The 22,698-nt window shown below is 38.6% G+C and overlaps 3 protein-coding genes across 5 annotated transcripts; 2 read left to right on the top strand and 1 right to left on the bottom strand.

Annotated features, from left to right (window-relative positions):
- On the top strand, positions 1-1,341 carry LOC140883437 (light-harvesting complex-like protein OHP1, chloroplastic). The gene is made up of 3 exons (XM_073289897.1): positions 1-195; positions 286-408; positions 1,080-1,341. Exons 1-3 carry the CDS (start codon positions 28-30, stop codon positions 1,146-1,148), a joined length of 360 nt encoding a protein of 119 aa, XP_073145998.1. The 5' UTR covers positions 1-27; the 3' UTR covers positions 1,149-1,341.
- A 2,322-nt stretch (positions 1,342-3,663) lies between these two features.
- Positions 3,664-4,718, top strand: LOC140883436 (thaumatin-like protein). 3 transcript variants are annotated; one of them, XM_073289894.1, is made up of 2 exons: positions 3,664-3,800; positions 3,872-4,718. In XM_073289894.1, the coding sequence occupies exons 1-2, from the start codon at positions 3,737-3,739 to the stop codon at positions 4,549-4,551; spliced, it is 744 nt and encodes a 247-aa protein (XP_073145995.1). In that variant the 5' UTR covers positions 3,664-3,736; the 3' UTR covers positions 4,552-4,718. The 3 variants fall into 3 exon arrangements, with proteins under 3 accessions (XP_073145995.1, XP_073145996.1, XP_073145997.1); XM_073289895.1 differs by having other exon boundaries at positions 3,896-4,718; XM_073289896.1 differs by having other exon boundaries at positions 3,899-4,718.
- An 11,990-nt stretch (positions 4,719-16,708) lies between these two features.
- Positions 16,709-17,791, bottom strand: LOC140878104 (uncharacterized). Its single transcript, XM_073281710.1, has 2 exons — positions 17,713-17,791; positions 16,709-17,508 (listed from the first exon to the last, which is right to left on the bottom strand). The coding sequence occupies exons 1-2, from the start codon at positions 17,789-17,791 to the stop codon at positions 16,709-16,711; spliced, it is 879 nt and encodes a 292-aa protein (XP_073137811.1).
- Between the last annotated feature and the right edge of the window lie 4,907 nt (positions 17,792-22,698).

Here is a 22,698-nt window from a genome sequence, read left to right on the forward strand (position 1 = left end):
AGAAGGGGTGTGGCTATAATTTCCCAAATGGCAATTTCACAAACACTATCATCCCATTTCCTCTCCGCCGGTGCACAGGTGATTAATCCCCATAACTACCGCGAAATCGCGCCCTTCCAGTGTCGGAGACAGGGTGCCCAATATTCACACAAACGGCTCTGTTTCAAGATTCAAGCCGCCAAGCTTCCCGCCGGCGTAGGCTCAATTCTTTGGTTCCGCACCAGTGTTTTTTATTTTATTTTTATTTTTATAATTATACAAATTAGGTGGCGAAATAAATTTCAGGTGGAAGTGCCGAAGGAAGAGCCCAAGTTCGAGCCCCCGTTTCTTGGTTTCACGAGGACAGCTGAAATTTGGAACTCCAGAGCTGGGATGATCGGCATCGTTATGGTTTTTATAGTCGAATTGGTCAGTTTTTAGCATTAATTATTGCCTAATGTTCCATTAGTATATATGCACGCAGTTTTTCGTATCATTCAATTTACATGTGGAAAACCCAGTGGAAACATATAAATATTCTGGATATAAATATAATTAGTTCAAGATTTTTCTGAATAATATTTTCTATTATAATGCAAAAAACCCTGTGGCATGTGTAATGTATTAGAATAGGCTCTGGTTGCATTTGGAGAAGGGAATTGAGATTTGAGAAAGTATTTGAAGTAAAATTTTGAAATTGACTCCAAAAAATATAGGTTTTGTGCATGTGTGTTTTGGTTCTTTAAATATTGATATTATTACTAGGCCACGAACTCAAAGTTACTAGTGACAAAAAGCCCATACATGTTATCGAGTTGGGTATTCATTTGACACTTATTTCTTGGAATTTGTTTCCTATTCATAGATTAGAATGCAAGTGTACTGACGTCCGGTGTGGATACATTAAATATCGAGTGTGCAAGTATTTCATAATTTTCAACTTAAATGCCAGAGAGGTAGTCTAAGTTTAATATTGTATTCGAAAAATTCAAGATTTTGGTAAAATAGTTAATTTTCCAAGTGCAAAGGCATTTAATTTAGGGCATCATCAGTTGTTAAAATTATTGATTTCATGCGTATATATATTTTCTGTTCTGTAGATTTTGAACAAAGGACTGCTTCAGATAATTGGAGTGGAAGTGGGGAAAGGCCTCGATATTCCGCTTTAAGAATACGGTTCATATTATTTGACGATGTAATTAAAATTTCGCAATGTTGAATATCCTTTTGCATTTTCCTCGTTTTCATTAATTTAATGTTCAATTTTTAATCGAGTTGGTAATGTATCTTTTAATTACATAGAAACCGCAATCAGGTAAATTACACTCGACAAATCCGGTTCAATTATGACTACCCTTCTCATTTTTCTCGTTTTCCTTAATTTAATTTTCAATCTTTTAAACGAGCTGGTGATGTTTTGTGTTTGGCAAGTAGTTAGTTACTTAGTTTTCCGATTAAAATTCGATTCACTAGATGTTCTTGAAATAGGGCTCGAGAAATTTAAATATTATATATATATATATATATAATAATAATTTAATAGATTTTAAATATTCTTTTATTCAAATCGAATGAGGTACATAAAGGTATCATCCTAATTCAAAAAGTTCAAAAATGATTTGCAGTTGTGGAGTTCACAAAAATAAATTAAATTGCGCAGTTGTTTGATTAAGACAAGCGGCTAATTTCGTTGTCCATAATAACTCGTTTTACTTTTTTATCTACTGACTCGTTTGTTTGGAAAAGTGGAATTTTCTTATTTGGACACAAAACTTTGTAAAGTGAAACCTTTCGTTTAATAAATTTACTCGTTTTTTGATCAAAAATAAATTAAATTAAATTTAACCGTTAGATATAATATAAAGATAACATTTTTGCTAGGGATGTAAATGAGTCGAACAGTTCGCGAGTTGTATGGATCTTGGCTCGTTAAAAGCTCATTTGAGCTCGTTTAATGAGGCTCGTTAAGGCAAACGAACCAAGCTCGAGCTTTAAAATATTCGGCTCGTTAGCTCGTGAACATGCTCGTGAACAGACTCGTTAACAAGCTCGTAAGTCATCTCTTAGACAAAAAAATAATAGTATTGATATTTAATTTATAAATTTACACTTTACTTATGAAAAATATTAAAAAATCTATAAAAATTAATTTATTAGAATAAAATTACAAATTTTAATAATAATATTATATATTTTTTCAAATATATAATTTAGTTTTTAATTAATTTAATGAATATTTAAATTTATAATTTAAATATATTAAGCTCGTTTAGGCTCGATAAAAGCTCGAATAAGCTCGTGAGCCATGAATATATTCGTTAAATAAGCTCGGGCTTGGCTTGGTTATAAATGAACCAAGCTTGAACATTCAAAAGCTCGGCTCGTTTACCTCCCTAATTTTTGCTAATGTCTTACGAATGAAGGTAGTTTTTGGGAGAGCTTTTTAGAAGAACTTTTCAGCTTTTTCGTTAACAAAATTTTGAAATTTTGTAAAATTTTATTAACGAAAAGCTGAGAAATGCTTCCTAAAAGCTCTTCCAAACACTACTGAAGTCTCTTAGAGCAATCTTCCACCACACAGATGTTAAAAGTGGAGCCAGATATTTAAAATGGTCCCCGGCCTCCTTTAGTTCTTTTCTCTTTATTAGGAAAATTACCCGTTAATACTCAAGCTAATGATGGACTCGATACAATTACGAATTAATTGTACTAAATACTAATCCCCCCTTAGAAGCAATGTATATATGCCCTTTTCCGTATAAAAAGAAAGGTTTTTGTTAAAAAAGCAAGAAATAAAGAACTCCCTTGTTCTTAACGAGTTGAACCGATTTTGTCTGAGAAAATAATTTTTTGTTTCTAACACGTCTCGTTTTGATTTTGGGCTATTAGGTAAAATTGATTTGCAACAACTTTGATTTTTTTAATCTTATTTTACTACTATATTGATGTAACATAAAAAAAAAAAATAACGCTGAAAAATATTGACATCATGACAGCGAAATTAAAATTTTGACTTGTCTAATGTTACATCAGATCATGCCAAATTGGCAAATTATATAGAAAATAATAATAAAAATTAAGAACACCAAGATTAAAATTTGATGACTTCGTGGATTTAAAGTTTAGAACCCAAAAAATTAATGGACAAAGTAGTTACCAAAAAACTTAATGTTTTTATAACTTATGAACAATATTTTCAATTATTTAAACATATATACCACAATGTTAGTCTTTTGTAATTATTTTATTTGAAATTTATTATATAATATATCTCAATATATTCTCCTTGAATACACTACATGAAAAAAATATGTCTAACTATAAACAAATATTCGTATGTGACAAATTGATGTAACATTTATGTTATATTAATTTATCACATGTCATGTTTAAAAAAAACTACGTACCAATAGAAATTTAACGAAATTTAACAAGTAAAATCAATTGTCAATGCATATAACAGAAAATGTTACAGGAATTGTCAAAGTTCAGTCTTGAAAGTGAAATGATATGATCATCTATATTAAATATTAATTACCCTCCCATGTAATAATAATAAAAAAAAGAAATTCATATATTTCTCACAGCCGCATAAAGGAACTAGCTACTTGTACCTTTGTTGTACATATGTATATATATGTACCCCGCTGAGAAGTTGCTTTATAAATTGTCGCATATAATTCAACCCAGAAGTGAATAAACATTTCCAAATTCGTTTCTTTAATACGTTTTCAATTTACAAATTTGGTGCTGAAAAATGTTCATTAAACCATTTCTGCTCTTCACTCTACTTACCCTTTTCCTCTTTCTCAGTAGCACAAGTATGATGTTAAATTGTTAATTTATTTTTATTTTTTGTTATGATGAAAAATTTTGTTTGCTTCATTTGCAGATGGCACTGGACACCAACTCATAGTAGTAAACAACTGCAAGGAGAGCATATGGCCGGGAATCTTAGGCGGCGCGGGGCATCCCACCCCGAAAGACGGCGGTTTCCATCTCATCAGCGGCCAAGAAGCAGTCATCGACGTGCCCCCAAAATGGTCCGGCAGAATATGGGGTAGACAAGATTGCAACTTCAGCGCGAACGGGCGCGGCTCGTGCGCCACAGGTGACTGCTCGGGCAAGACGCAGTGCCAGGGTCTCGGCGGCACCCCGCCAGCAACGGTGGTGGAAATGACACTAGGCACGTCGATTTCGCCCCTCCATTTCTACGATGTCAGTTTAGTTGATGGCTTCAACTTGCCCGTGTCGATGAAGCCCGTCGGTGGGGGGATCGGGTGTGGCATGGCGTCGTGTGACGTTGACTTGAACTTATGTTGCCCCTCGGCCTTGGAGGTTCGGGTCGGGGGCAGGGTGGTCGGGTGCAAGAGCGCGTGCTTGGCTATGCGATCGGCTAGGTATTGCTGCACAGGGGAATTTTCGGATCCCAAGAGTTGCAAACCTACGCTTTTTGCGCATTTGTTTAAGGCTATGTGCCCAAGGGCTTATAGTTATGCGTTTGATGATTCTTCGAGCCTTAATAAGTGCAGGGCTTCGCGATATGTCATCACATTCTGCCCGCCAAAGTGAAGTTAATTTAGACTTTATTTTAGTAGAAATCAGTTGCCATACCATATAATATAAAGGAAATATATATTTTCATGCCATTTACATATCAATGTGCATGTACTACTACGGGTGACTCCATATTGGGATATCATGCATGTAATAATATTTATGGAAGTTCAAATATAAAATATGGCAAAATAATTATCTTTGTACGTACGAGAATATTTGAAGCATATGTAATAATGTTTTTATGCTAACATCTGGATCTTATCTTATGCATAGATATGTATGAATCTCTCTCTCTTTTAATTTCTATAACGTGCATTAATATTATATTAGATAATTCTCGTATGTGTTCTGTATATATACATATATATGTATACACAGATACTGACGATGTCAAAATTTTTCTCGGGGTTCGGTCTGGTAGAATGAATCTCCAAATCTTCAATAAACCGGGTCGGGTCGGGCACGATGGTGTTCTGCACAGACAGAAGCTAGGTTAGGAGGCGCCGAAGGTGTTTTCGGCGTGACCCATCCGATGCCTAAGTCAGTTCTCGAAAGTAAAAGAGCTTGACTAAAAGTAAGAACAAGAGAATATGCGTGCGTGAGTGTGTGAACAAGAAGTGAATAGAAGAAATGAATGAATAAACCATGAACCATACCTGTATTTATAGGGGCTTGGAGGGATAGGTTACCTTGTCAAGGTAGAACATGTGTTAGAGCAGGACTCTAATTGATGAGTTCGAAATCATATCAAATCTTGGATTCATAAGATATTGTCCTTATCTGTTGCAGATCTTCATGTGTCTGAGAGTATTGGAAGGTTCTAGATATTGGGCCCTTCACGGGCCCGGGTTGGGCTTCAATCATACCAGTTCGGGCTCAAGCCCTTGAATTTATGATCATGAGCCCATTCCCTAACAGGGCCATCCCAGACTGGTCTTCTCATAAAATAAGACTAGATGGGCCTCAAAGTATATTTCCAAAAATATGGATTATTGAGCTCGGGTCGGGCTTTTATCATGCCTAGATAGGGCTCGGCCCAGTGAGCTCAGCAGCTAGGGCTTGAGTCAAGGGCTCTTCCCTTTATCTTGAATAGGTCCATCTAACTTGAATTGGTACATGTGGCATGATCGAATGTGCTTTGTATTGTCTTAAATCCTATCTCATAATAATAGTAGGTAATTTTTGAACCACGTTCCCTGATTATGGGTTGTCGGGTTCGGGTCGGATCAGACCCAATTATTTATGGGGGCATCAATAGTACCTTCCTTTCTGGTCTAAAAAAAGTATGAAGTTTAGACCAAGTGATCTGGTTGGATCCCGAACCGAGTAGGAAAAATTTTCTCCGTACAGATCATATCTCGAATATGAGTACAACTGTGAGTTTTCTATAAACCGTGTTCCCAAGCTGGAATTAACTAGTATGGGTCATATTCCCGAGGCTGAAATATGACAAAATTTTGCAAATTACTAAACATATTCCCGAGCTGGAATATAGCAAAATTTTGCTTCAGCATTAAACATATTCCCTAACTGGAAACATGATTTAAAGTTCCACCAAGTGCAAAGTATATTCCCAAGCTGGAATTTTGCTAAAATTCAACCACAAATCGCATGATGTACGCCGAGCTGATTGGGCTTTTAAGTTTGATCACGAATTTCGTCTTGTAAACGGAGTTGGTCGGGCTTTGATTTTGACCACGAGTGGCTGGGTGAGTGCAGAGCTGGTCGGACTTTGAATTTGACCACGAAGTGCATGGTAGGTGCCGAGCTGGTTGAGCTTTGAATTTGACCACAAAGTGCGTGGTAGGCGCCGAGCTGGTTGGGCTTTGAATTTGACCACGAAGTGCATGGTAGGTGTCGAGCTTGGTCAAGATTTTGAGATAACCACGAGTGACATGGGTTTACATATTGTCGAGCTGATTGAGCTTTTGAGATAACCACGAGTGACGTGGGTTTACATATTGCCGAGCTGGTCGGGATTTTGAGATAACCACGAGTGGCGTGGGTTTACATATTGCCGAGCTGGTCGGGCTTTTAAGATAACCACGAGTGGCGTGGGTTTACATATTGCCGAGCTGGTCGAGCTTTTGAGATAACCACGAGTGGCGTGGGTTTATATATTGCCGAGCTGGTCGGGATTTTGAGATATGAAAGAGTGGGTGCCCGGTGAGCCAACTTGTGGCTAAGGGCTTATATGAATCTATGTATAAACAATCTTTTGTTTAATATAATTTACACTTTTATAATGGCATTTACTTTATCTTTTATCATATTATTATGTTGTGACATACTATAAGATGTTTAGATGAAAACCTTGAATATACTATAGTGTATGTAAGATGTGGTGGCACATGGGGATGGCTATCATGAAACACATCTTATAGTCACTGTATATTCTAAACAGTTCCTAGTCGATTGAGCCGTCCGTTAATAAGGATAAGAATCGCTCGAGATTGAGACTAGCATTTGCGATGCCGAGTACCACGTTTCATTGGTATGGAACATAGAGATGTTCAAAGCATGCAAATGGATATTCATACGATGAATGATCGAACTACCCTATCCGGACTTTCCAAGTGGTTATCACTTATCGAGTGGATAAAGTCCGCGGTTTTGGTTGTACACCATTAGTCCTTACTACTTGAAACATCATTGAGACTCTATATGCTAGTACTGTACTTTGACTCGTTTACCGACTCTATTGGGGTCATCAGGTGTCGGGATTGGGTACAGTTACGACACATATAGGAGTCGATGCTTTGTTGTCAAGGATTCACCACATACTTGCTAGTGTGGATATCCTATGCAATCTGAGGAGATATTAGTGTGACGAATCTCTGGCCAGAGTACATGATGTGTTTTAAGAAATGGTTTCTTAGTAGCACATGCGATGTCACTATTTGATCTTCAAGATGCATTGCATAGTTATCGAATCTCGAACGACTCTTGATTTACCAATGGTTGTTGATTCGATCGGGATATTTGGATGAAGGGACCGTACTGTACGCTAACCAAAATCTATTGGTTCTTGCAGGCACTATCAGTGATACCTAGGGAATCATGGGGCGATGTTGCTAGGCGCTCTTACCATGATTCGATGGGCAAGTCGGAAATTGTTGTTCCGAGTCACAAGGAGTTGTGAGCCCACGGCTAGCTGTATCCCTGAACCATTGAGGGTCACACAAGTAATGGATTTTTAATCCCCGTTGAGATAGTTAAATTTAAAGAGTTAAATTTAGTGAATAAAGAAGTGGGACTTCTTATATCAGAGTAGAAGAGTAAGATTTCCTAAAATGACATAGGGATGAACATTTTTGGAAACCACTGAATTCGGATTCAAAAAATTTATCTTGACTTTAAAAGATGCAGAAATGGTTTCTGTGCACATTGGTGAAATTGGTTTATCAATCTGAGTCACGATGAATTTTATATTAATTTCTGAACATGCGGGCTTTGCTTGTCAGGCTTGAACTTATGACTAATGGGCCCTAAGCTGTTAGCAGCCCACATTATAAATAAGTTATTGCAGTACAGAAATTAAACAACAGAGGTCACAAAATTTTCGAAAACCCTAGCTGTTTTTCTCTAGTGGCCGCCGCCCCTCTCCTCTCTCTGTCGAAAATTCCAGCCTGTGAATTTCGAATTCGCAGTCTGGTTTAACGGATCAAATTCGTTAATTCTCTTCGTAAAAACTTCTGATAGATTTTCTAGTGCAATCTATCAGAGGGATTAAACTTTTGTTCGTGGACCTGATTGAAGAATTGTTCGTCCATCAGTTCCTGGGATATACAACAAGAGCAGAGTTATCTGTTGGTGTCCATAATCTCGTTTCGAGATTCAAGGTAAAAATTTAATTGTTATTTAATTTTTACACGCACAATTTAATCGTAAAGTTTTGATACCCATGATATGGAATCGTTCCATATAAAATTTTAAAACTTCCGCTGCACCGGGTATCAATTCTGAATGATCTGAACACCGTGTTTTCCAACAGTGGTATCAGAGCCAGGTTGCTCAGATCAAGCGATTAAATTAATCGATTGTACAAAATTTTTAAGCCTCGGTTTTTGAAACAAAACAAATTTTAAAAATTAAATTTTTGACGGGCGAAACACGGGCAGCGATTGGATCGCTGCCCAGGGCAGCGCACGGCGCTGCTCAGGGCAGCGATCGTCGCTGCCCAAGGGGCAGCGACGGGCTGCCCGGCCCGAGCCCCTTTTGGGGCGCGGGCTGCCCGGGATCGTCCCGGGCGGCCCGGGAAAATTAATTTTTTAATTTTAATTAAAATTTTAATATGTTAAAATTCTATTTTTGGTCCGAAATTGTTTTTGATTGGTCCACGAGGCGTCGGATCGAATTGTTCGAGTCCGAAAATTTTAAAATTGATTTTTGGATAAATTTGAATTTTTGGAAAATTTATAGATTTTATCCGTTAAATCAGATTTTATGAAATTAATTATTTTGGTACAATTGATGATAAGATATGATCTTATGGAAATATTGAGTAAAATATGATTTTATGTATAAAATTGGATTTTATATGTAAAATATGATTTTATTTGATAAAAAGATAAAATATGATTTTGTATGTAAAATAAGATTTTATATATGGAATATTATTTTATCCTTTTTAATTTAATTTAATTGCCATTGCATGTTATCCAATAAATTAATTTTGAATTAAATATTATTGGATAAGGATGATCGATTGCCATGACCAATTTTGTAGGTGTATGTTAGGGAATTTACATTTGTTTTTATTGTTGTTGGATTTATTAATGAGTCTGGTTTATGGCCCAATATGAATTGTCATATGTAATAAAAGTGGGCCTGGTTTATGGCCCGTTCCCACCCCTTAAAATGTATCCCCTACTTGTCATAGTTATTTATTGTAAATAAATTATACTTAGTGGGAGATGAAGATTTGAAGACGGAGGTGGGCCCAGCAGACAATAAAGACTGAAGAAATGTAAATTGGAAGCACAATGTAATAGGATTGCATTGCATACTTGCATATCACCTAGGATTAGACTTAGACTCGTGATTGGCAACCACGAGTCGATTAGTAATGGAATCGATCATCCTAAAATATAATATATGATATTATCGTTGTATGCATGTTTAGACTAAATTGTATGAATCCCGCAAGCATACAAATTTTAAATGATGAGACAAATTTTCAAAAATTAAAATCCCTCATTTTAAATATGATTTAAAATTGATATCAAGATAAATAAAGGGAATTTAAATATTGTTTAAATGTTCCTACCTTCCATCAACGATCAATGTATGAGATGCTACCCGCGGATACGGTCCGGCTCATATTATTGGGGGGGCCCGTTCGTCGGAAAGCTGTACATTGGATCGACATATTTTGTAAGTTGGGTGGAACTCCCATGGGATTTGCTCATATTATTGGGGATCCACATGGCGACCGTCCATCACAACTTAATATTGATGGGTCATCTTGACATGTCACAATAAACCACGTCATATTATTGGGCCCTTGTTGGACATGAGGTAAAAACATGGAGGTTGCTTTGGAAGCAATTGGGCTCTACCTTTTGAAAATTATGGTTGGCTGATATTATTCGGGACTATAGTTTGTCAATTGAACTCCATGTTCCCACTAAAGAAAATGTTTCTCGTTTTCACTAGAGGGTAGTGAAATCGTTAAAATAGTGAGAGTGAGATTCATAAAATAAATTTCGCCTATTTTATGTCTTAGTAAATTAATTAAACAATCACTGATTATTGTCTGTTTCTTTTCAGTATTTCATTAAGATGAATTCGCGCAATCCACTATTCTCTATTCTCGAACAAAATAAACTGACTGGCGCAAACTATACGGAATGGTTCCGTAAGTTGAAGATTGTCTTGACCTCGGAGAAGATGCTCTACGTATTAGAAAAATCTCCTCCGAAGGAAGCACCAGCTGATATAAGTCCGGAAGAGTTGGCCAAACTTGATATATGGTGGGACCATGATATCAAGGCCAAATGCTATATGCAAGCTTCGATGTCTGATGAACTCCAGAGGCGATTTGAGGATACCGTGAGTGCTGCTGACATTCACGTACAACTCAAGGAACTTTTTGGGGCTCAATCGAGAGCTGAAAGGTTCGCTACTGTAAAAGAGTTAATGACGTGTCGCATGCGTGAAGGGACTTCGGTCCGTGATCATGGGGTACGCGTGATTTGGCTCATACAGAAGTTGGTAACGCTTGATTTGGTATTGGTGCATGAACTCAATGTGGACTTATTACTTCTCTCTCTTCCTTCTTCGTTTGACGGTTTTGTGGTGAATTTCAATATGAACAAGATAGAGGCCTCCCTTGAAGAGATGGTCAATATGCTTGTAACTTATGAAGCCACTTTAAAGAAGGATAAACCGGTTCTCTTGGTGGGCTCCTCTTCTTCTGCAAAGAAGGGGCCAAGTACAAAGGGTAAGAAACGTTCTACCCCATCCAAGAAAACCGGACCCGAGAAGAAGAACAAGACAAAGGCTTCAAACATGGAAAAGTCCAAGAATGTTTGCCATCACTGCAAGAAACCCGGTCATTGGAAACGTAACTGCAAGGAATATCTAGAGCAGTTGCGAACTGCGAAGGGTATGTTTTATATTGAAATAAATGTTTCACTTAATACTACTTCTTGGGTATTGGATACCGGATGTGGATCTCACATTTGCACTGATTTGCAGGTGATGACAAGAAGTCGCAAGCTTAGAATGGGTGAGACCCAGCTGAGGCTCGGAAATGGTTCTAGAGTTGAAGCCAAAGCTGTGGGAGACGTTTATTTAATTTTGCAGAACGATTTTAAGTTACTTTTGAGAGATGTTTTATTTGTTCCAGATTTGATTAAAAACATTATTTCTGTTTCTATGCTTGATAGAGATGGTTTTTCTTGCAATTTTGTGAATGAGATTTGCAATATTTACAAGAATGAATGTTTGATTGGAAATGGACAACTTGAAAACGATCTATATAACTTAAAATTAAAAGACGTTCCAATAAATTATGTTGATAAATCGGTAACAACGAACAAAAGGAAAATCGATAGTCAAAACCCGGCAAACCTTTGGCATGCTAGGCTAGGTCATATTTCCTCAAGGAGGATGAACAAGCTAGTGGGAGAGGGCATGTTTGATATGTCTGATATTAACTCTCTACCTACTTGTGAATCCTGCCTGAAAGGAAAAATGACTAAATCTCCATTCAAGGGGAAACCTGAGCGTAGTCAAAATCTGTTGGATTTGATCCATATAGATGTTTGTGGTCCATTTAGAATTGGTACTCAATTTGGCCACACCTACTTCATTACCTTTACTGATGATTATTCTAGGTATGGGTATTTATATTTAATGAAATATAAGTCTGAAGCATTTGAAAGGTTCAAAGAATTCAAGGCTTAAGTAGAAAACAAGCTAGGTAAAAGTATTAAAACACTTCGATCGGATCGAGGTGGAGAATACTTGAGTACCGAGTTTTTGAGCTATCTGAAAGAGAATGGGATTCTCTCTCAGTGGACTCCTCCTATGACACCACAGCTGAATGGTGTTTCGGAGCGTCGTAATAAAACCTTGTTGGACATGGTTCGATCCATGATGAGCTTCACTGAGCTTTCACTTTCGTTTTGGGGCTACGCGCTTGAAATGGCGGTGTTGTTGTTGAACAACGTCCACACCAAAGCAGTGGATAAAACACCATACGAGTTATGGAATGGCAAAGCTCCTAAGTATTCGTACTTGAGGATTTGGGGATGTCCTGCTTACGTGAAGCAGACAGTGGGAGATAAGTTGGATAGTCGATCCACCTTATGTTATTTTGTAGGGTATCCGAAGAATTCAATCGGATATTATTTCTATCATCCTACTGAAACAAAAGTGTTTGTTTCAAGGAATGTCACCTTCTTGGAGAAGGAGTTCTTATTGGATAAGAAAGGCGAGATGATGGAACTCGAAGAAATTTGAGAAGAACCCAAGATACAAAATAATGATCCTACACCTCAGAAACCATTGATGGACACGCCTATACCTAGAAGATCCGAGAGGACTTATAGACCTCCTATTCGATATGGTCTTCTTCTTGAAGGGGATCAAGATGAACCCGACGTTGGATGTGATCCAAGAAATTTCAAGGAAGCAATTTCTGATGCGGATTCAAATTTATGGCTTGAAGCTATGCAGTCGGAAATAGATTCGATGCATACAAACCAAGTTTGGTCTTTAGTAGATCCTCCCGATGAAATTGTTCCAATAGGGTGTAAATGGATCTATAAGAGAAAGCTTGGGCCTGATGGTAAGGTATTGACCTACAAGGCACGATTGGTGGCGAAAGGTTATACTCAAAGACAAGGAGTTGACTATGATGAAACCTTTTCACCAGTTGCAATGTTCAAGTCCATAAGAATCCTTATTGCCATAGCTGCTTGGTATGACTATGAGATATGGCAAATGGATGTGAAGACTGCATTTCTTAATGGAAACATTAAGGAAGAGATCTATATGACGCAGCCTGAGGGATACACATCCATGGGAAGCGAGCATAAGGTATGCAAGCTTCAGAGATCAATCTATGGTCTCAAACAAGCATCAAGAAGTTGGAACCAGAAATTTGATGAAACAATAAATGATTTTGGTTTCATCAAGAACCCGGAGGAACCGTGTGTGTACAAGAAAGTAGTTAAGGATGCTGTGACATTCTTAGTACTTTATGTTGTTGACATCTTACTCATTGGGAATGATGTAGGGATGTTGCAGTCAACAAAGATATGGTTATCAGGTACATTCTCGATGAAGGATTTAGGTGAGGCATCCTATATTCTAGGAATTCAGATCTATAGAGATAGATCTAAAATAATGATAGGACTCACTCAATCAACTTACATCGAAACCATATTGAAAAGATTTTCAATGGATGGGTCCAAGAGAGGACATCTACCTATGTGTCATGGAGTTTCTCTATCCAAGTCCATGTGTCCCAAGACTGATGAAGAGATAGAGAAAATGACACATGTACCATATGCGTCAGCCATAGGTAGTATCATGTATGGGATGATATCTACCAGACCGGATGTAGCATTTGCTCTGAGTGTCACGAGCAGATATCAAGCCAATCCCGGTCAAATGCATTGGAAAGCCGTGAAGGACATTCTTAAGTACTTACGAAGGACTAAGAATATGTTCATGGTATATGGAGGAAGAGAATTGAAATTGTAAGGCTATACCGACTCTAGCTTCCAAAGTGACGTGGATGACTCGAAGTCAACCTCTGGATTTGTGTTCATGCTCAATGGCGGTGCTGTCTCTTGGAAAAGTTCCAAGCAGGACACCACAACGGATTCCACCACTGAGGCAGAATACATTGCGGCATCAGCTGCTGCTAAAGAGGCCGTTTGGATGAGGAATTTCGTCCAAGAGTTGGGCGTTATTCCTGAAGTTGTTGGTCCAGTCCCGGTGTACTGTGACAACACGGGTGCCGTTGCTCAGGCAAAGGAACCAAGGTCTCATCAAAGATCCAAACACGTACTGAGAAAATACCACATCATCCGGGAGATCGTGGAAAGAGGAGACATCACTGTCGAGAGAGTGGCCTCTGCAGACAATATCGCTGATCCACTTACTAAGCCCTTGCCAGGACCATTATTTGACAAACATCGCAAAGCAATGAGACTGCGTAGTATGACTAGTTGGCTTTAGGGCAAGTGGGAGATTGAAAGAGTGGGTGCCCGGTGAGCCAACTTGTGGCTAAGGGCTTTTATGACTCTATATATAAACAATCTTTTGTTTAATATAATTTACACTTTTATAATGGCATTTACTTTATCTTTTATCATATTATTATGTTGTGACATACTATAAGATGTTTAGATGAAGACCTTGAATATACTATAGTGTATGTAAGATGTGGTGGCACATGGGGATGGCTATCATGAAACACATCTTATAGTCACTGTATATTCTAAACAGTTCCTAGTCGATTGAGCCGTCCGTTAATAAGGATAAGGATCGCTCGAGATTGAGATTAGCATTTGCGATGCCGAGTACCACGTTTCATTGGTATGGAACATAGAGATGTTCAAAGCATGCAAATGGATATTCATACGATGAATGATCGAACTACCCTATCCGGACTCTCCAAGTGGTTATCACTTATCGAGTGGATAAAGTCCGCGGTTTTGGTTGTACACCATTAGTCCTTACTACTTGAAACATCATTGAGACTCTATATGCTAGTACTGTACTTTGACTCGTTTACCGACTCTATTGGGGTTATCAGGTGTCGGGATTGGGTACAGTTACGACACATATAGGAGTCGATGCTTTGTTGTCAAGGATTCACCACATACTTGCTAGTGTGGATATCCTATGCAATCTGAGGAGATATTAGTGTGACGAATCTCTGGCCAGAGTACATGATGTGTTTTAAGAAATGGTTTCTTAGTAGCACATGCGATGTCACTATTTGATCTTCAAGATGCATTGCATAGTTATCGAATCTCGAACGACTCTCGATTTACCAATGGTTGTTGATTCGATCGGGATATTTGGATGAAGGGACCGTACTGTACGCTAACCAAAATCTATTGGTTCTTGCAGGCACTATCAGTGATACCTAGGGAATCATGGGGCGATGTTGCTAGGCGCTCTTACCATGATTCGATGGGCAAGTTGGAAATTGTTGTTCCGAGTCACAAGGAGTTGTGAGCCCACGGCTAGCTATATCCCTGAACCATTGAGGGTCACACAAGTAATGGATTTTTAATCCCCATTGAGATAGTTAAATTTAAAGAGTTAAATTTAGTGAATAAAGAAGTGGGACTTCTTATATCAGAGTAGAAGAGTAAGATTTCCTAAAATGACATAGGGATGAGAATTTTTGGAAACCACTGAATTCGGATTCAGAAAATTTATCTTGACTTTAAAAGATGCAGAAATGGTTTCTGTGCACATTGGTGAAATTGGTTTATCAATCTGAGTCACGATGAATTTTATATTAATTTCTGAACATGCGGGCTTTGCTTGTCAGGCTTGAACTTATGACTAATGGGCCCTAAGCTGTTAGCAGCCCACATTATAAATAAGTTATTGCAGTACAAAAATTAAACAACAGAGGTCACAAAATTTTCGAAAACCCTAGCTGTTTTTCTCTAGTGGCCGCCGCCCCTCTCCTCTCTCTGTCGAAAATTCCAGCCTGTGAATTTTGAATTTGCAGTCTGGTTTAACGGATCAAATTCGTTAATTCTCTTCGTAGAAACTTCTGATAGATTTTCTAGTGCAATCTATCAGAGGGATTAAACTTCTGTTCGTGGACCTGATTGAAGAATTGTTCGTCCATCAGTTCCTGGGATATACAACAAGAGCAGAGTTATCTGTTGGTGTCCATAATCTCGTTTCGAGATTCAAGGTAAAAATTTAATTGTTATTTAATTTTTACACGCACAATTTAATCTTAAAGTTTTGATACCCATGATATGGAATCGTTCCATATAAAATTTTAAAACTTCCGCTGCACCGGGTATCAATTCTGAATGATCTGAATACCGTGTTTTCAACAAGATAACCACGAGTGGCGTGAGTTTACATATTGTCGAGCTGGTCGGGCTTTTGAGATAACCACGAGTGGCGTGAGTTTACATATTGCCGAGCTGATCGGTCTTTTGAGATAACCACGAGTGGCGTGGGTTTACATATTGCCGAGCTGGTCGAGCTTTTGAGATAACCACGAGTGGTGTGGGTTTACATATTGCCGAGCTGGTCGGGCTTTTGAGATAACCACAAGTGGCGTGAGTTTACATATTGCCGAGCTGGTCGAGCTTTTGAGATAACTACGAGTGGCGTGAGTTTACATATTGCTGAGCTGGTCGGACTTTTGAATTCTTCGAGTTTAACAAAAACATGCCTTTTTCATTAATAACTCAAAAAGATATTTTCAAAATTTGAAAAATAACAAAACAACTTGGCTACTATTGTTAACAAAATTAAAAACAAAATTAATGAAATAACTCACAACCCATTGTGTTATGAGGCTCGGTAGTGGAGTAAGATTGTCCAGGCACCTATGCATAATATTTCTTCAAGTGTTGGGCGTTCCATGACCTCTTCTCTTTTTCTCAAAATGGTCTGGACCATCCCGATCCCTTTTTCCGGGCCGATACCTTCCTCCTTGTCACGCTACCAATATATCTTCCATCACCTCATCTTGTTGAATTATCCTCTCAATCTCTTGTTCTAATTGTCGACAGTCATTGGTGATGTGCCCATATTCATTGTTAAAATCACAATACTTATCAGATTTTGGCCTGCAAGGCCCCTGCTCACTCCATGAGGGTCTTTGTAGAAGTCTTTTTTCTTCGCATATTTGCAGGGCCTGAGTCTTACTCATCCTTAGAGGGGTGAAGGATGTGAATTGTCCAAGCAGCTCGGGTCGAGGAGCTGATCCTATCTTCCGAGGCGTGTTAGGGATCATGGTGTCCTTTGGGCTTCTAGGCTTGTCTATCCCCCTATTCAACAGAGAAACTTGTATCTCCTCTAAATTCACGTATTTCTCAGCCCGAGCAAGCAACTCATCGTATGTAGATGGCGGTTTTTTGATCAAGGATTTAAGGAAATCCCCTATAGTAAGTCCTTGGGTGAAAGCGCTAATGAGTAGATCAGTAGTAGCGGTAGGTACTTCAAGGGCCAAAGCACTAAATCGACGAATATATGCTTGCAAATCTTCTTGACCTTGCTGTTTGATAGCAAAAAGACTGAGAGTGGTTGTGGGATGTTTTTTGCTACTAGCAAAATGGTGTAGAAAGGCCTTGCTGAAATCCTTGAATTCCTTGATATCCCCTGGACGCAATAGGTTGATCCATTGTTGTGCTGGCCCTATCAGAGTATTGAGGAAGACCCGGCACTTGATCAGGTCAGAATATTTGTGCAACAGCGCAACATTCTCAAAACGGGACAGGTGCTCTTCCGGATCCCCTTTTCCATCATATTCCCTAACATGTGGAAACTTAAAGTTTTTGGGGAGTTCGGATTCCAGTATTTCAGCAGAGAAAGGAATATTTCGGATTGGCGTGGCTAGGTATCCGGACTGCTTCTTCTTCAAGAGCTCCTTCTCTTCTTTCTATTTCTTGATCTCCTCCAATTGTGTGTTCTGATCTGGTGGGGGGAGATTGGCTTCACCCCTTGCAGCTAATGCTCGTTCGACAGCGGTAGTGACAAGTTGATTTATTTGTGCGTTGACTCCATTCGCATTGGCCATCTCAATTCTTTTTCTTCAAATTCCCACAGACGGCGCCAATTGATGATGTCAAAATTTTCCTCCGGGTTCGGTCTGGTAGAGTGGATCTCCAAATCTTCAATAAACCGAGTCGGGTCGGGCACGACGGTGTTCTGCACAGACAAAAGCTAGGTTAAGGGGCGCCGAAGGTGTTTTCGGCGTGACCCATCATGAGCCCATTCCCTAACAGGGCCATCCCAGACTGGTCTTCTCATAAAATAAGACTAGATGAGCCTCAAAGTATATTTCCAAAAATATGAATTATTGAGCTCGGGTCGGGCTTTTACCATGCCTAGATAGGGCTCGGCCCAGTGAGCTCAGCAGCTAGGGCTTGAGTCAAGGGCTCTTCCCTTTGTCTTGAATAGGTCCATCTAACTTGAATTGGTACATGTGGCATGATCGAATGGGCTTTGTATTGTCTTAAATACTGTCTTATAATAATAGTAGGTAATTTTTGAACCACGTTCCCTGGTTATGGGTTGTCGGGTTCGGGTCGGACCAGACCCAATTATTTATGGGGGCATCAGATACCTATAAATTATAATTTGTAATCGTATATTTAAATCTTGACAAATTTCGTCACATACCTATATTTTTATTAGCTAGTAATTATAACGGGAAAATTGCTTTTTTGGTCCTACAGGTTTGTCATTTTGTGATTTCAGTCCTTTATATTAATTTTTTATTTCAGTTTTAGTCCGCTATATTTTAACCGTTTATGTGACACCGAAAAATGCTGACGTGGTATCAAAAAATGCTGACGTGACACCGCAAAAGGATGACATGTCTAGCTGCTACGTAAGCAATTGGATCAAAATCACTAAAAATTAAAAGTTAATGTATCAAAACCAAATTTTAAAAAGTTAATATGACCAGTGAACAAGTTATAAAATTTAAAAAAAAAAAGCATTTCCCCCACTTAATTTATGTTTTAAGTATCTTTATAAAAAAATTAAATAAACAGACAAATTTTCTACTCCCCAATAATTAACACGAATCAATTGCTATATTAAAATATTATTTGTTGGAAAATTTGTTATGGACAAATGGATGGTGAATGAGGCTTTATGATCATTGTCCCACATTGATAAAATGTGGGAATAAATTGCACTATATAATGTCAAAGTTTAGACAATGGGTTGGGGCCCCAAGGGGTACCCATGTTTGTTAAAGGGAGCGGACCTAGTCTAGGCTAGGTTCGAACCATTAGCCACACGCGCGCGCGCCGCCGTCCGTCCGGCCGGCACGGCACGGGCTGGGCTGGGCTGGCTTTGACAAAAATTAATTAAATATTTTATTTTGCTTCTTTTCGTGTGAACGGGCACGACTTTTGGTCCGAAACAGTGCGTCCTTTCGGCTGAACAGGTGCATCTCTTCAGACCAAACCATTGCAACTTTTTGGCCATGCATGCATCGAAGGGGTGCAACCGTCCGAGGCAGCTTTACAACGTCTATAAATAGACGCCATATGCATTCATTCCAACTCGCTAATTTCTCTCTTCCTTCTCTTGCATACTCATACATCTGAGTTTCGAGTCTGAGTTTTTTAAACACTTTGAAGTGTTCATAGTGCTTCGATTTTGTAGTGCTACTAATCGAAATTGATAGATAGCGTTCTATCTTGGGAGACACTTTGATCAACCCGTAAGCACCTAGGCGGGAAAATTTGTCTTAAAGATAGAGAGTTAAACTCTCGGCTCGATATCTTCTCTGTTGCTGCGTGCGTGCTGTTGAAAGGTGGATAACAAGTTTAAGACAAATTTCGTATGATGGCTACTGATCCTTCTGCAAAAGTCACGCCGCCCTCTGTTACGCCCCCACCACCGCCCCCTGTTATGCCGCCGCCACCGGTTGTCACGGCCCCTGCTGTTTCCAATGCGCATGCCGAGAAACCTGAGAAGTTCTCCGGTACTGACTTCAAAACATGGCAACAAAAGATGTTGTTTTGCCTCACGACACTTCATCTGGCAAGGTTTTTGAAGGAAGTGGTTGCTGTTCCGGCACCAAATGCTGACACACAAGCAAGGTCTGCATTCGATGCATGGTCTCATAGTGAGTTCTTGTGCCGGAACTATATACTGAATAGGTTGGATAATACGTTGTACAGCGTATACTCTGCAACCAAGACTGCTAAAGAACTATGGGAATCCTTGGAGAAAAAGTATAAGACCGAGGATGCTGGCACAAATAAATTTGTAGTCGGAAAGTTTCTTGAGTTCAAAATGGTTGATACCAAGACGGTGATTAGCCAAGTGCAAGAGTTCCAAATCATCCTCCATGATATAATGGCTGAAGGGATGATGATCAGTGAATCCTTCCAAGTTGCTGCTATAATCGAGAAGCTTCCTCCTTTATGGAAAGATTTCAAGAATTATTTGAAGCATAAACGCAAGGAAATGGGGCTCGAGAACTTGATAGTAAGGCTGCGAATTGAGGAAGACAATCGCAAGTCGGAGAACAAAGCTGGTAAGATACCGATCAAAGCGAAGGCAAATTTGGTGGAGCCAAACGCTATGAAGAAAAGAAAGCATTTTGAAAAAGATGTGAACCAAGGGAAGAACAAGAAATGGAAAGGAACATGCTGGAACTTTGGGAAGACGAACCACAAGGCCAAGGATTGTCGCTTACCGCAGAAGGACAATCAGTATCGAGCAAATGTTGTCCAACACAAATCTGTGCCTATTGACTTGTCTGAGATAGATCTGTCAGCAGTAGTCTTCGAGGCTAACATGGTTGATCATCCTAGAGAATGGTATATCGACACTGGAGCGACGCGACATGTCTATGCTGACAAGGACTTATTCTCGAAGGATACTCCTATAAGTGTAAGAGAGATCTATATGGGTAACAATGCGACTTCTAAGATCGTTGGCTTAGGCAAAGTGGTGATCAAGATGACTTCGGGAAAGGAGCTTACTCTTATTGATGTCCTTCATGTTCCGGACATACGGAAGAATCTTGTATCCGGTTCTAGGCTGGTTAAGGCCGGATTTAGAATAGTTTTTGAAGCTGGAAAAGTTGTAATCATGAAAAATGGACAGTTCCTAAGAAAAGGATATATAGAAAAGGGACTGTTCAAAATGAATGTAATGACTGTACTTCGTGATCTTGAAAGTAATAAAGTTAATGCTTTGAATTACTTGGTTGAATGTTCTAATTTATGGCATACTAGATTAGGACATGTTAACTTCAACACTTTGAGAAAACTTGGAAAATTAAATCTTATTCCAAGGACTAAGATTGATTCAAACTACAAATGTGAAGTATGTGTTGAAGCTAAATTAACTAAAGTACATTTTCACACAGTGGAAAGAAGTACAATACCTCTAGAACTAATTCACACTGATGTTTGAGATTTAAAGTTTGTGCAAACTAGAGGTGGGAAAAAGTACTTTATTACATTCATAGATGATTGCACAAGATTCTGTTATGTGTTTCTTTTAAGAAGCAAAGATGAAGCTCTTGAAGCATTTAAGACCTATAAAAATGAAGTTGAAAATCAATTAGGCAAAAGAATCAAGAAAATTCGTAGTGATAGAGGAGGTGAATATGTTGCTCCGTTTGAAGAATTTTGCAATGAATCTGGTATTATTCATCAAACAACTGCTCCTTATTCACCACAATCTAATGGCATTGCGGAAAGAAAAAACCGTACTCTGAAAGAAATGATGAATGTCATGCTAATAAGTTCTGGACTTTCCCAAAACTTGTGAGGGGAAGCAATACTTTCGGCAAATCATATTCTTAACAAAATTCCACATTTAAAGAAGGATGAAACTCCTTATGAATTGTGAAAAGGACATAAGCCCTCATACAAATACTTGAAAGTGTGGGGGTGTTTGGCGAAAGTAGAAATACCGAAGCCAAAACAAGTAAAGATTGGACCTAAGACTGTAGATTGCATCTTCATTGGATATGAAAACAACAGTAGTGCATATAGATTCCTAGTGCACAAGTCAGTGATTCCTGATATACATGAAAATACGATTATTGAATCAAGGAATGCTGCATTTTTTGAAAACGTCTTTCCTTGTAAAGAAGGAAAAGAAAATAGCTCTTCCAAAAGAGTTCATGAATCCACTAATGAGGAAACTCATGAAAGTGAAAAACCAAGGCGTAGTAAGAGAGCTAAGATAGCTAAAACTTTTGGTCCTGATTTTCTTAGTTATGCTATAGAAAATGATCCAAGGACCTTAAGCGAAGCGTTATCTAGTCCTGACGCTCCACTTTGGAAAGAGGCCATAAAAAGCGAAATAGATTCCATCATGCAAAATCATATTCGGAAATTCAACGCGTATGATGTTACGCCGTTAAGATCACCTGTGGATTTAAGTTTACATTTATCCAAAAATCGAGGTGAACCCGTATCTCAACAGCAATATGCAAGGATAATTGGGAGTCTAATGTATATTACAAATTGTACTCGTCCTGATATTGCATACTCAATAAATAAATTGAGTAGGTTTACAAGTAATCCTAGTCATGATCATTGGAAAGCGTTAGAAAGAGTATTTAAATACTTAAAGTACTCAATGGACTATGGATTACATTATACCACATATCCTTCCGTACTAGAAGGATACTGTGATGCAAATTGGATATCCGACACAAAAGACTCTAAGTCCACAAGTGGATATGTGTTCACCATCGGTGGAGGAGCTGTGTCGTGAAAATCCTCTAAACAAATTTGTATAGCTCGTTCAACTATGGAATCGGAATTCATAGCTCTAGACAAAGCGGGAGAAGAAGCGGAATGGTTTCGTAATTTCCTAGAAGATATTCCGTGTTGGACGAAACCAGTGCCAGCAATAATGATACATTGCGATAGTCAGTCGGCTATAGGTAGGGCACAAAGTAGTATGTATAATGGTAAGTCAAGACACATACGT

This window comes from Henckelia pumila, chromosome 2 (assembly GCF_033568475.1).
Source record: "Henckelia pumila isolate YLH828 chromosome 2, ASM3356847v2, whole genome shotgun sequence".
In the NCBI taxonomy this organism is placed as follows: Eukaryota; Viridiplantae; Streptophyta; class Magnoliopsida; order Lamiales; family Gesneriaceae; genus Henckelia; species Henckelia pumila.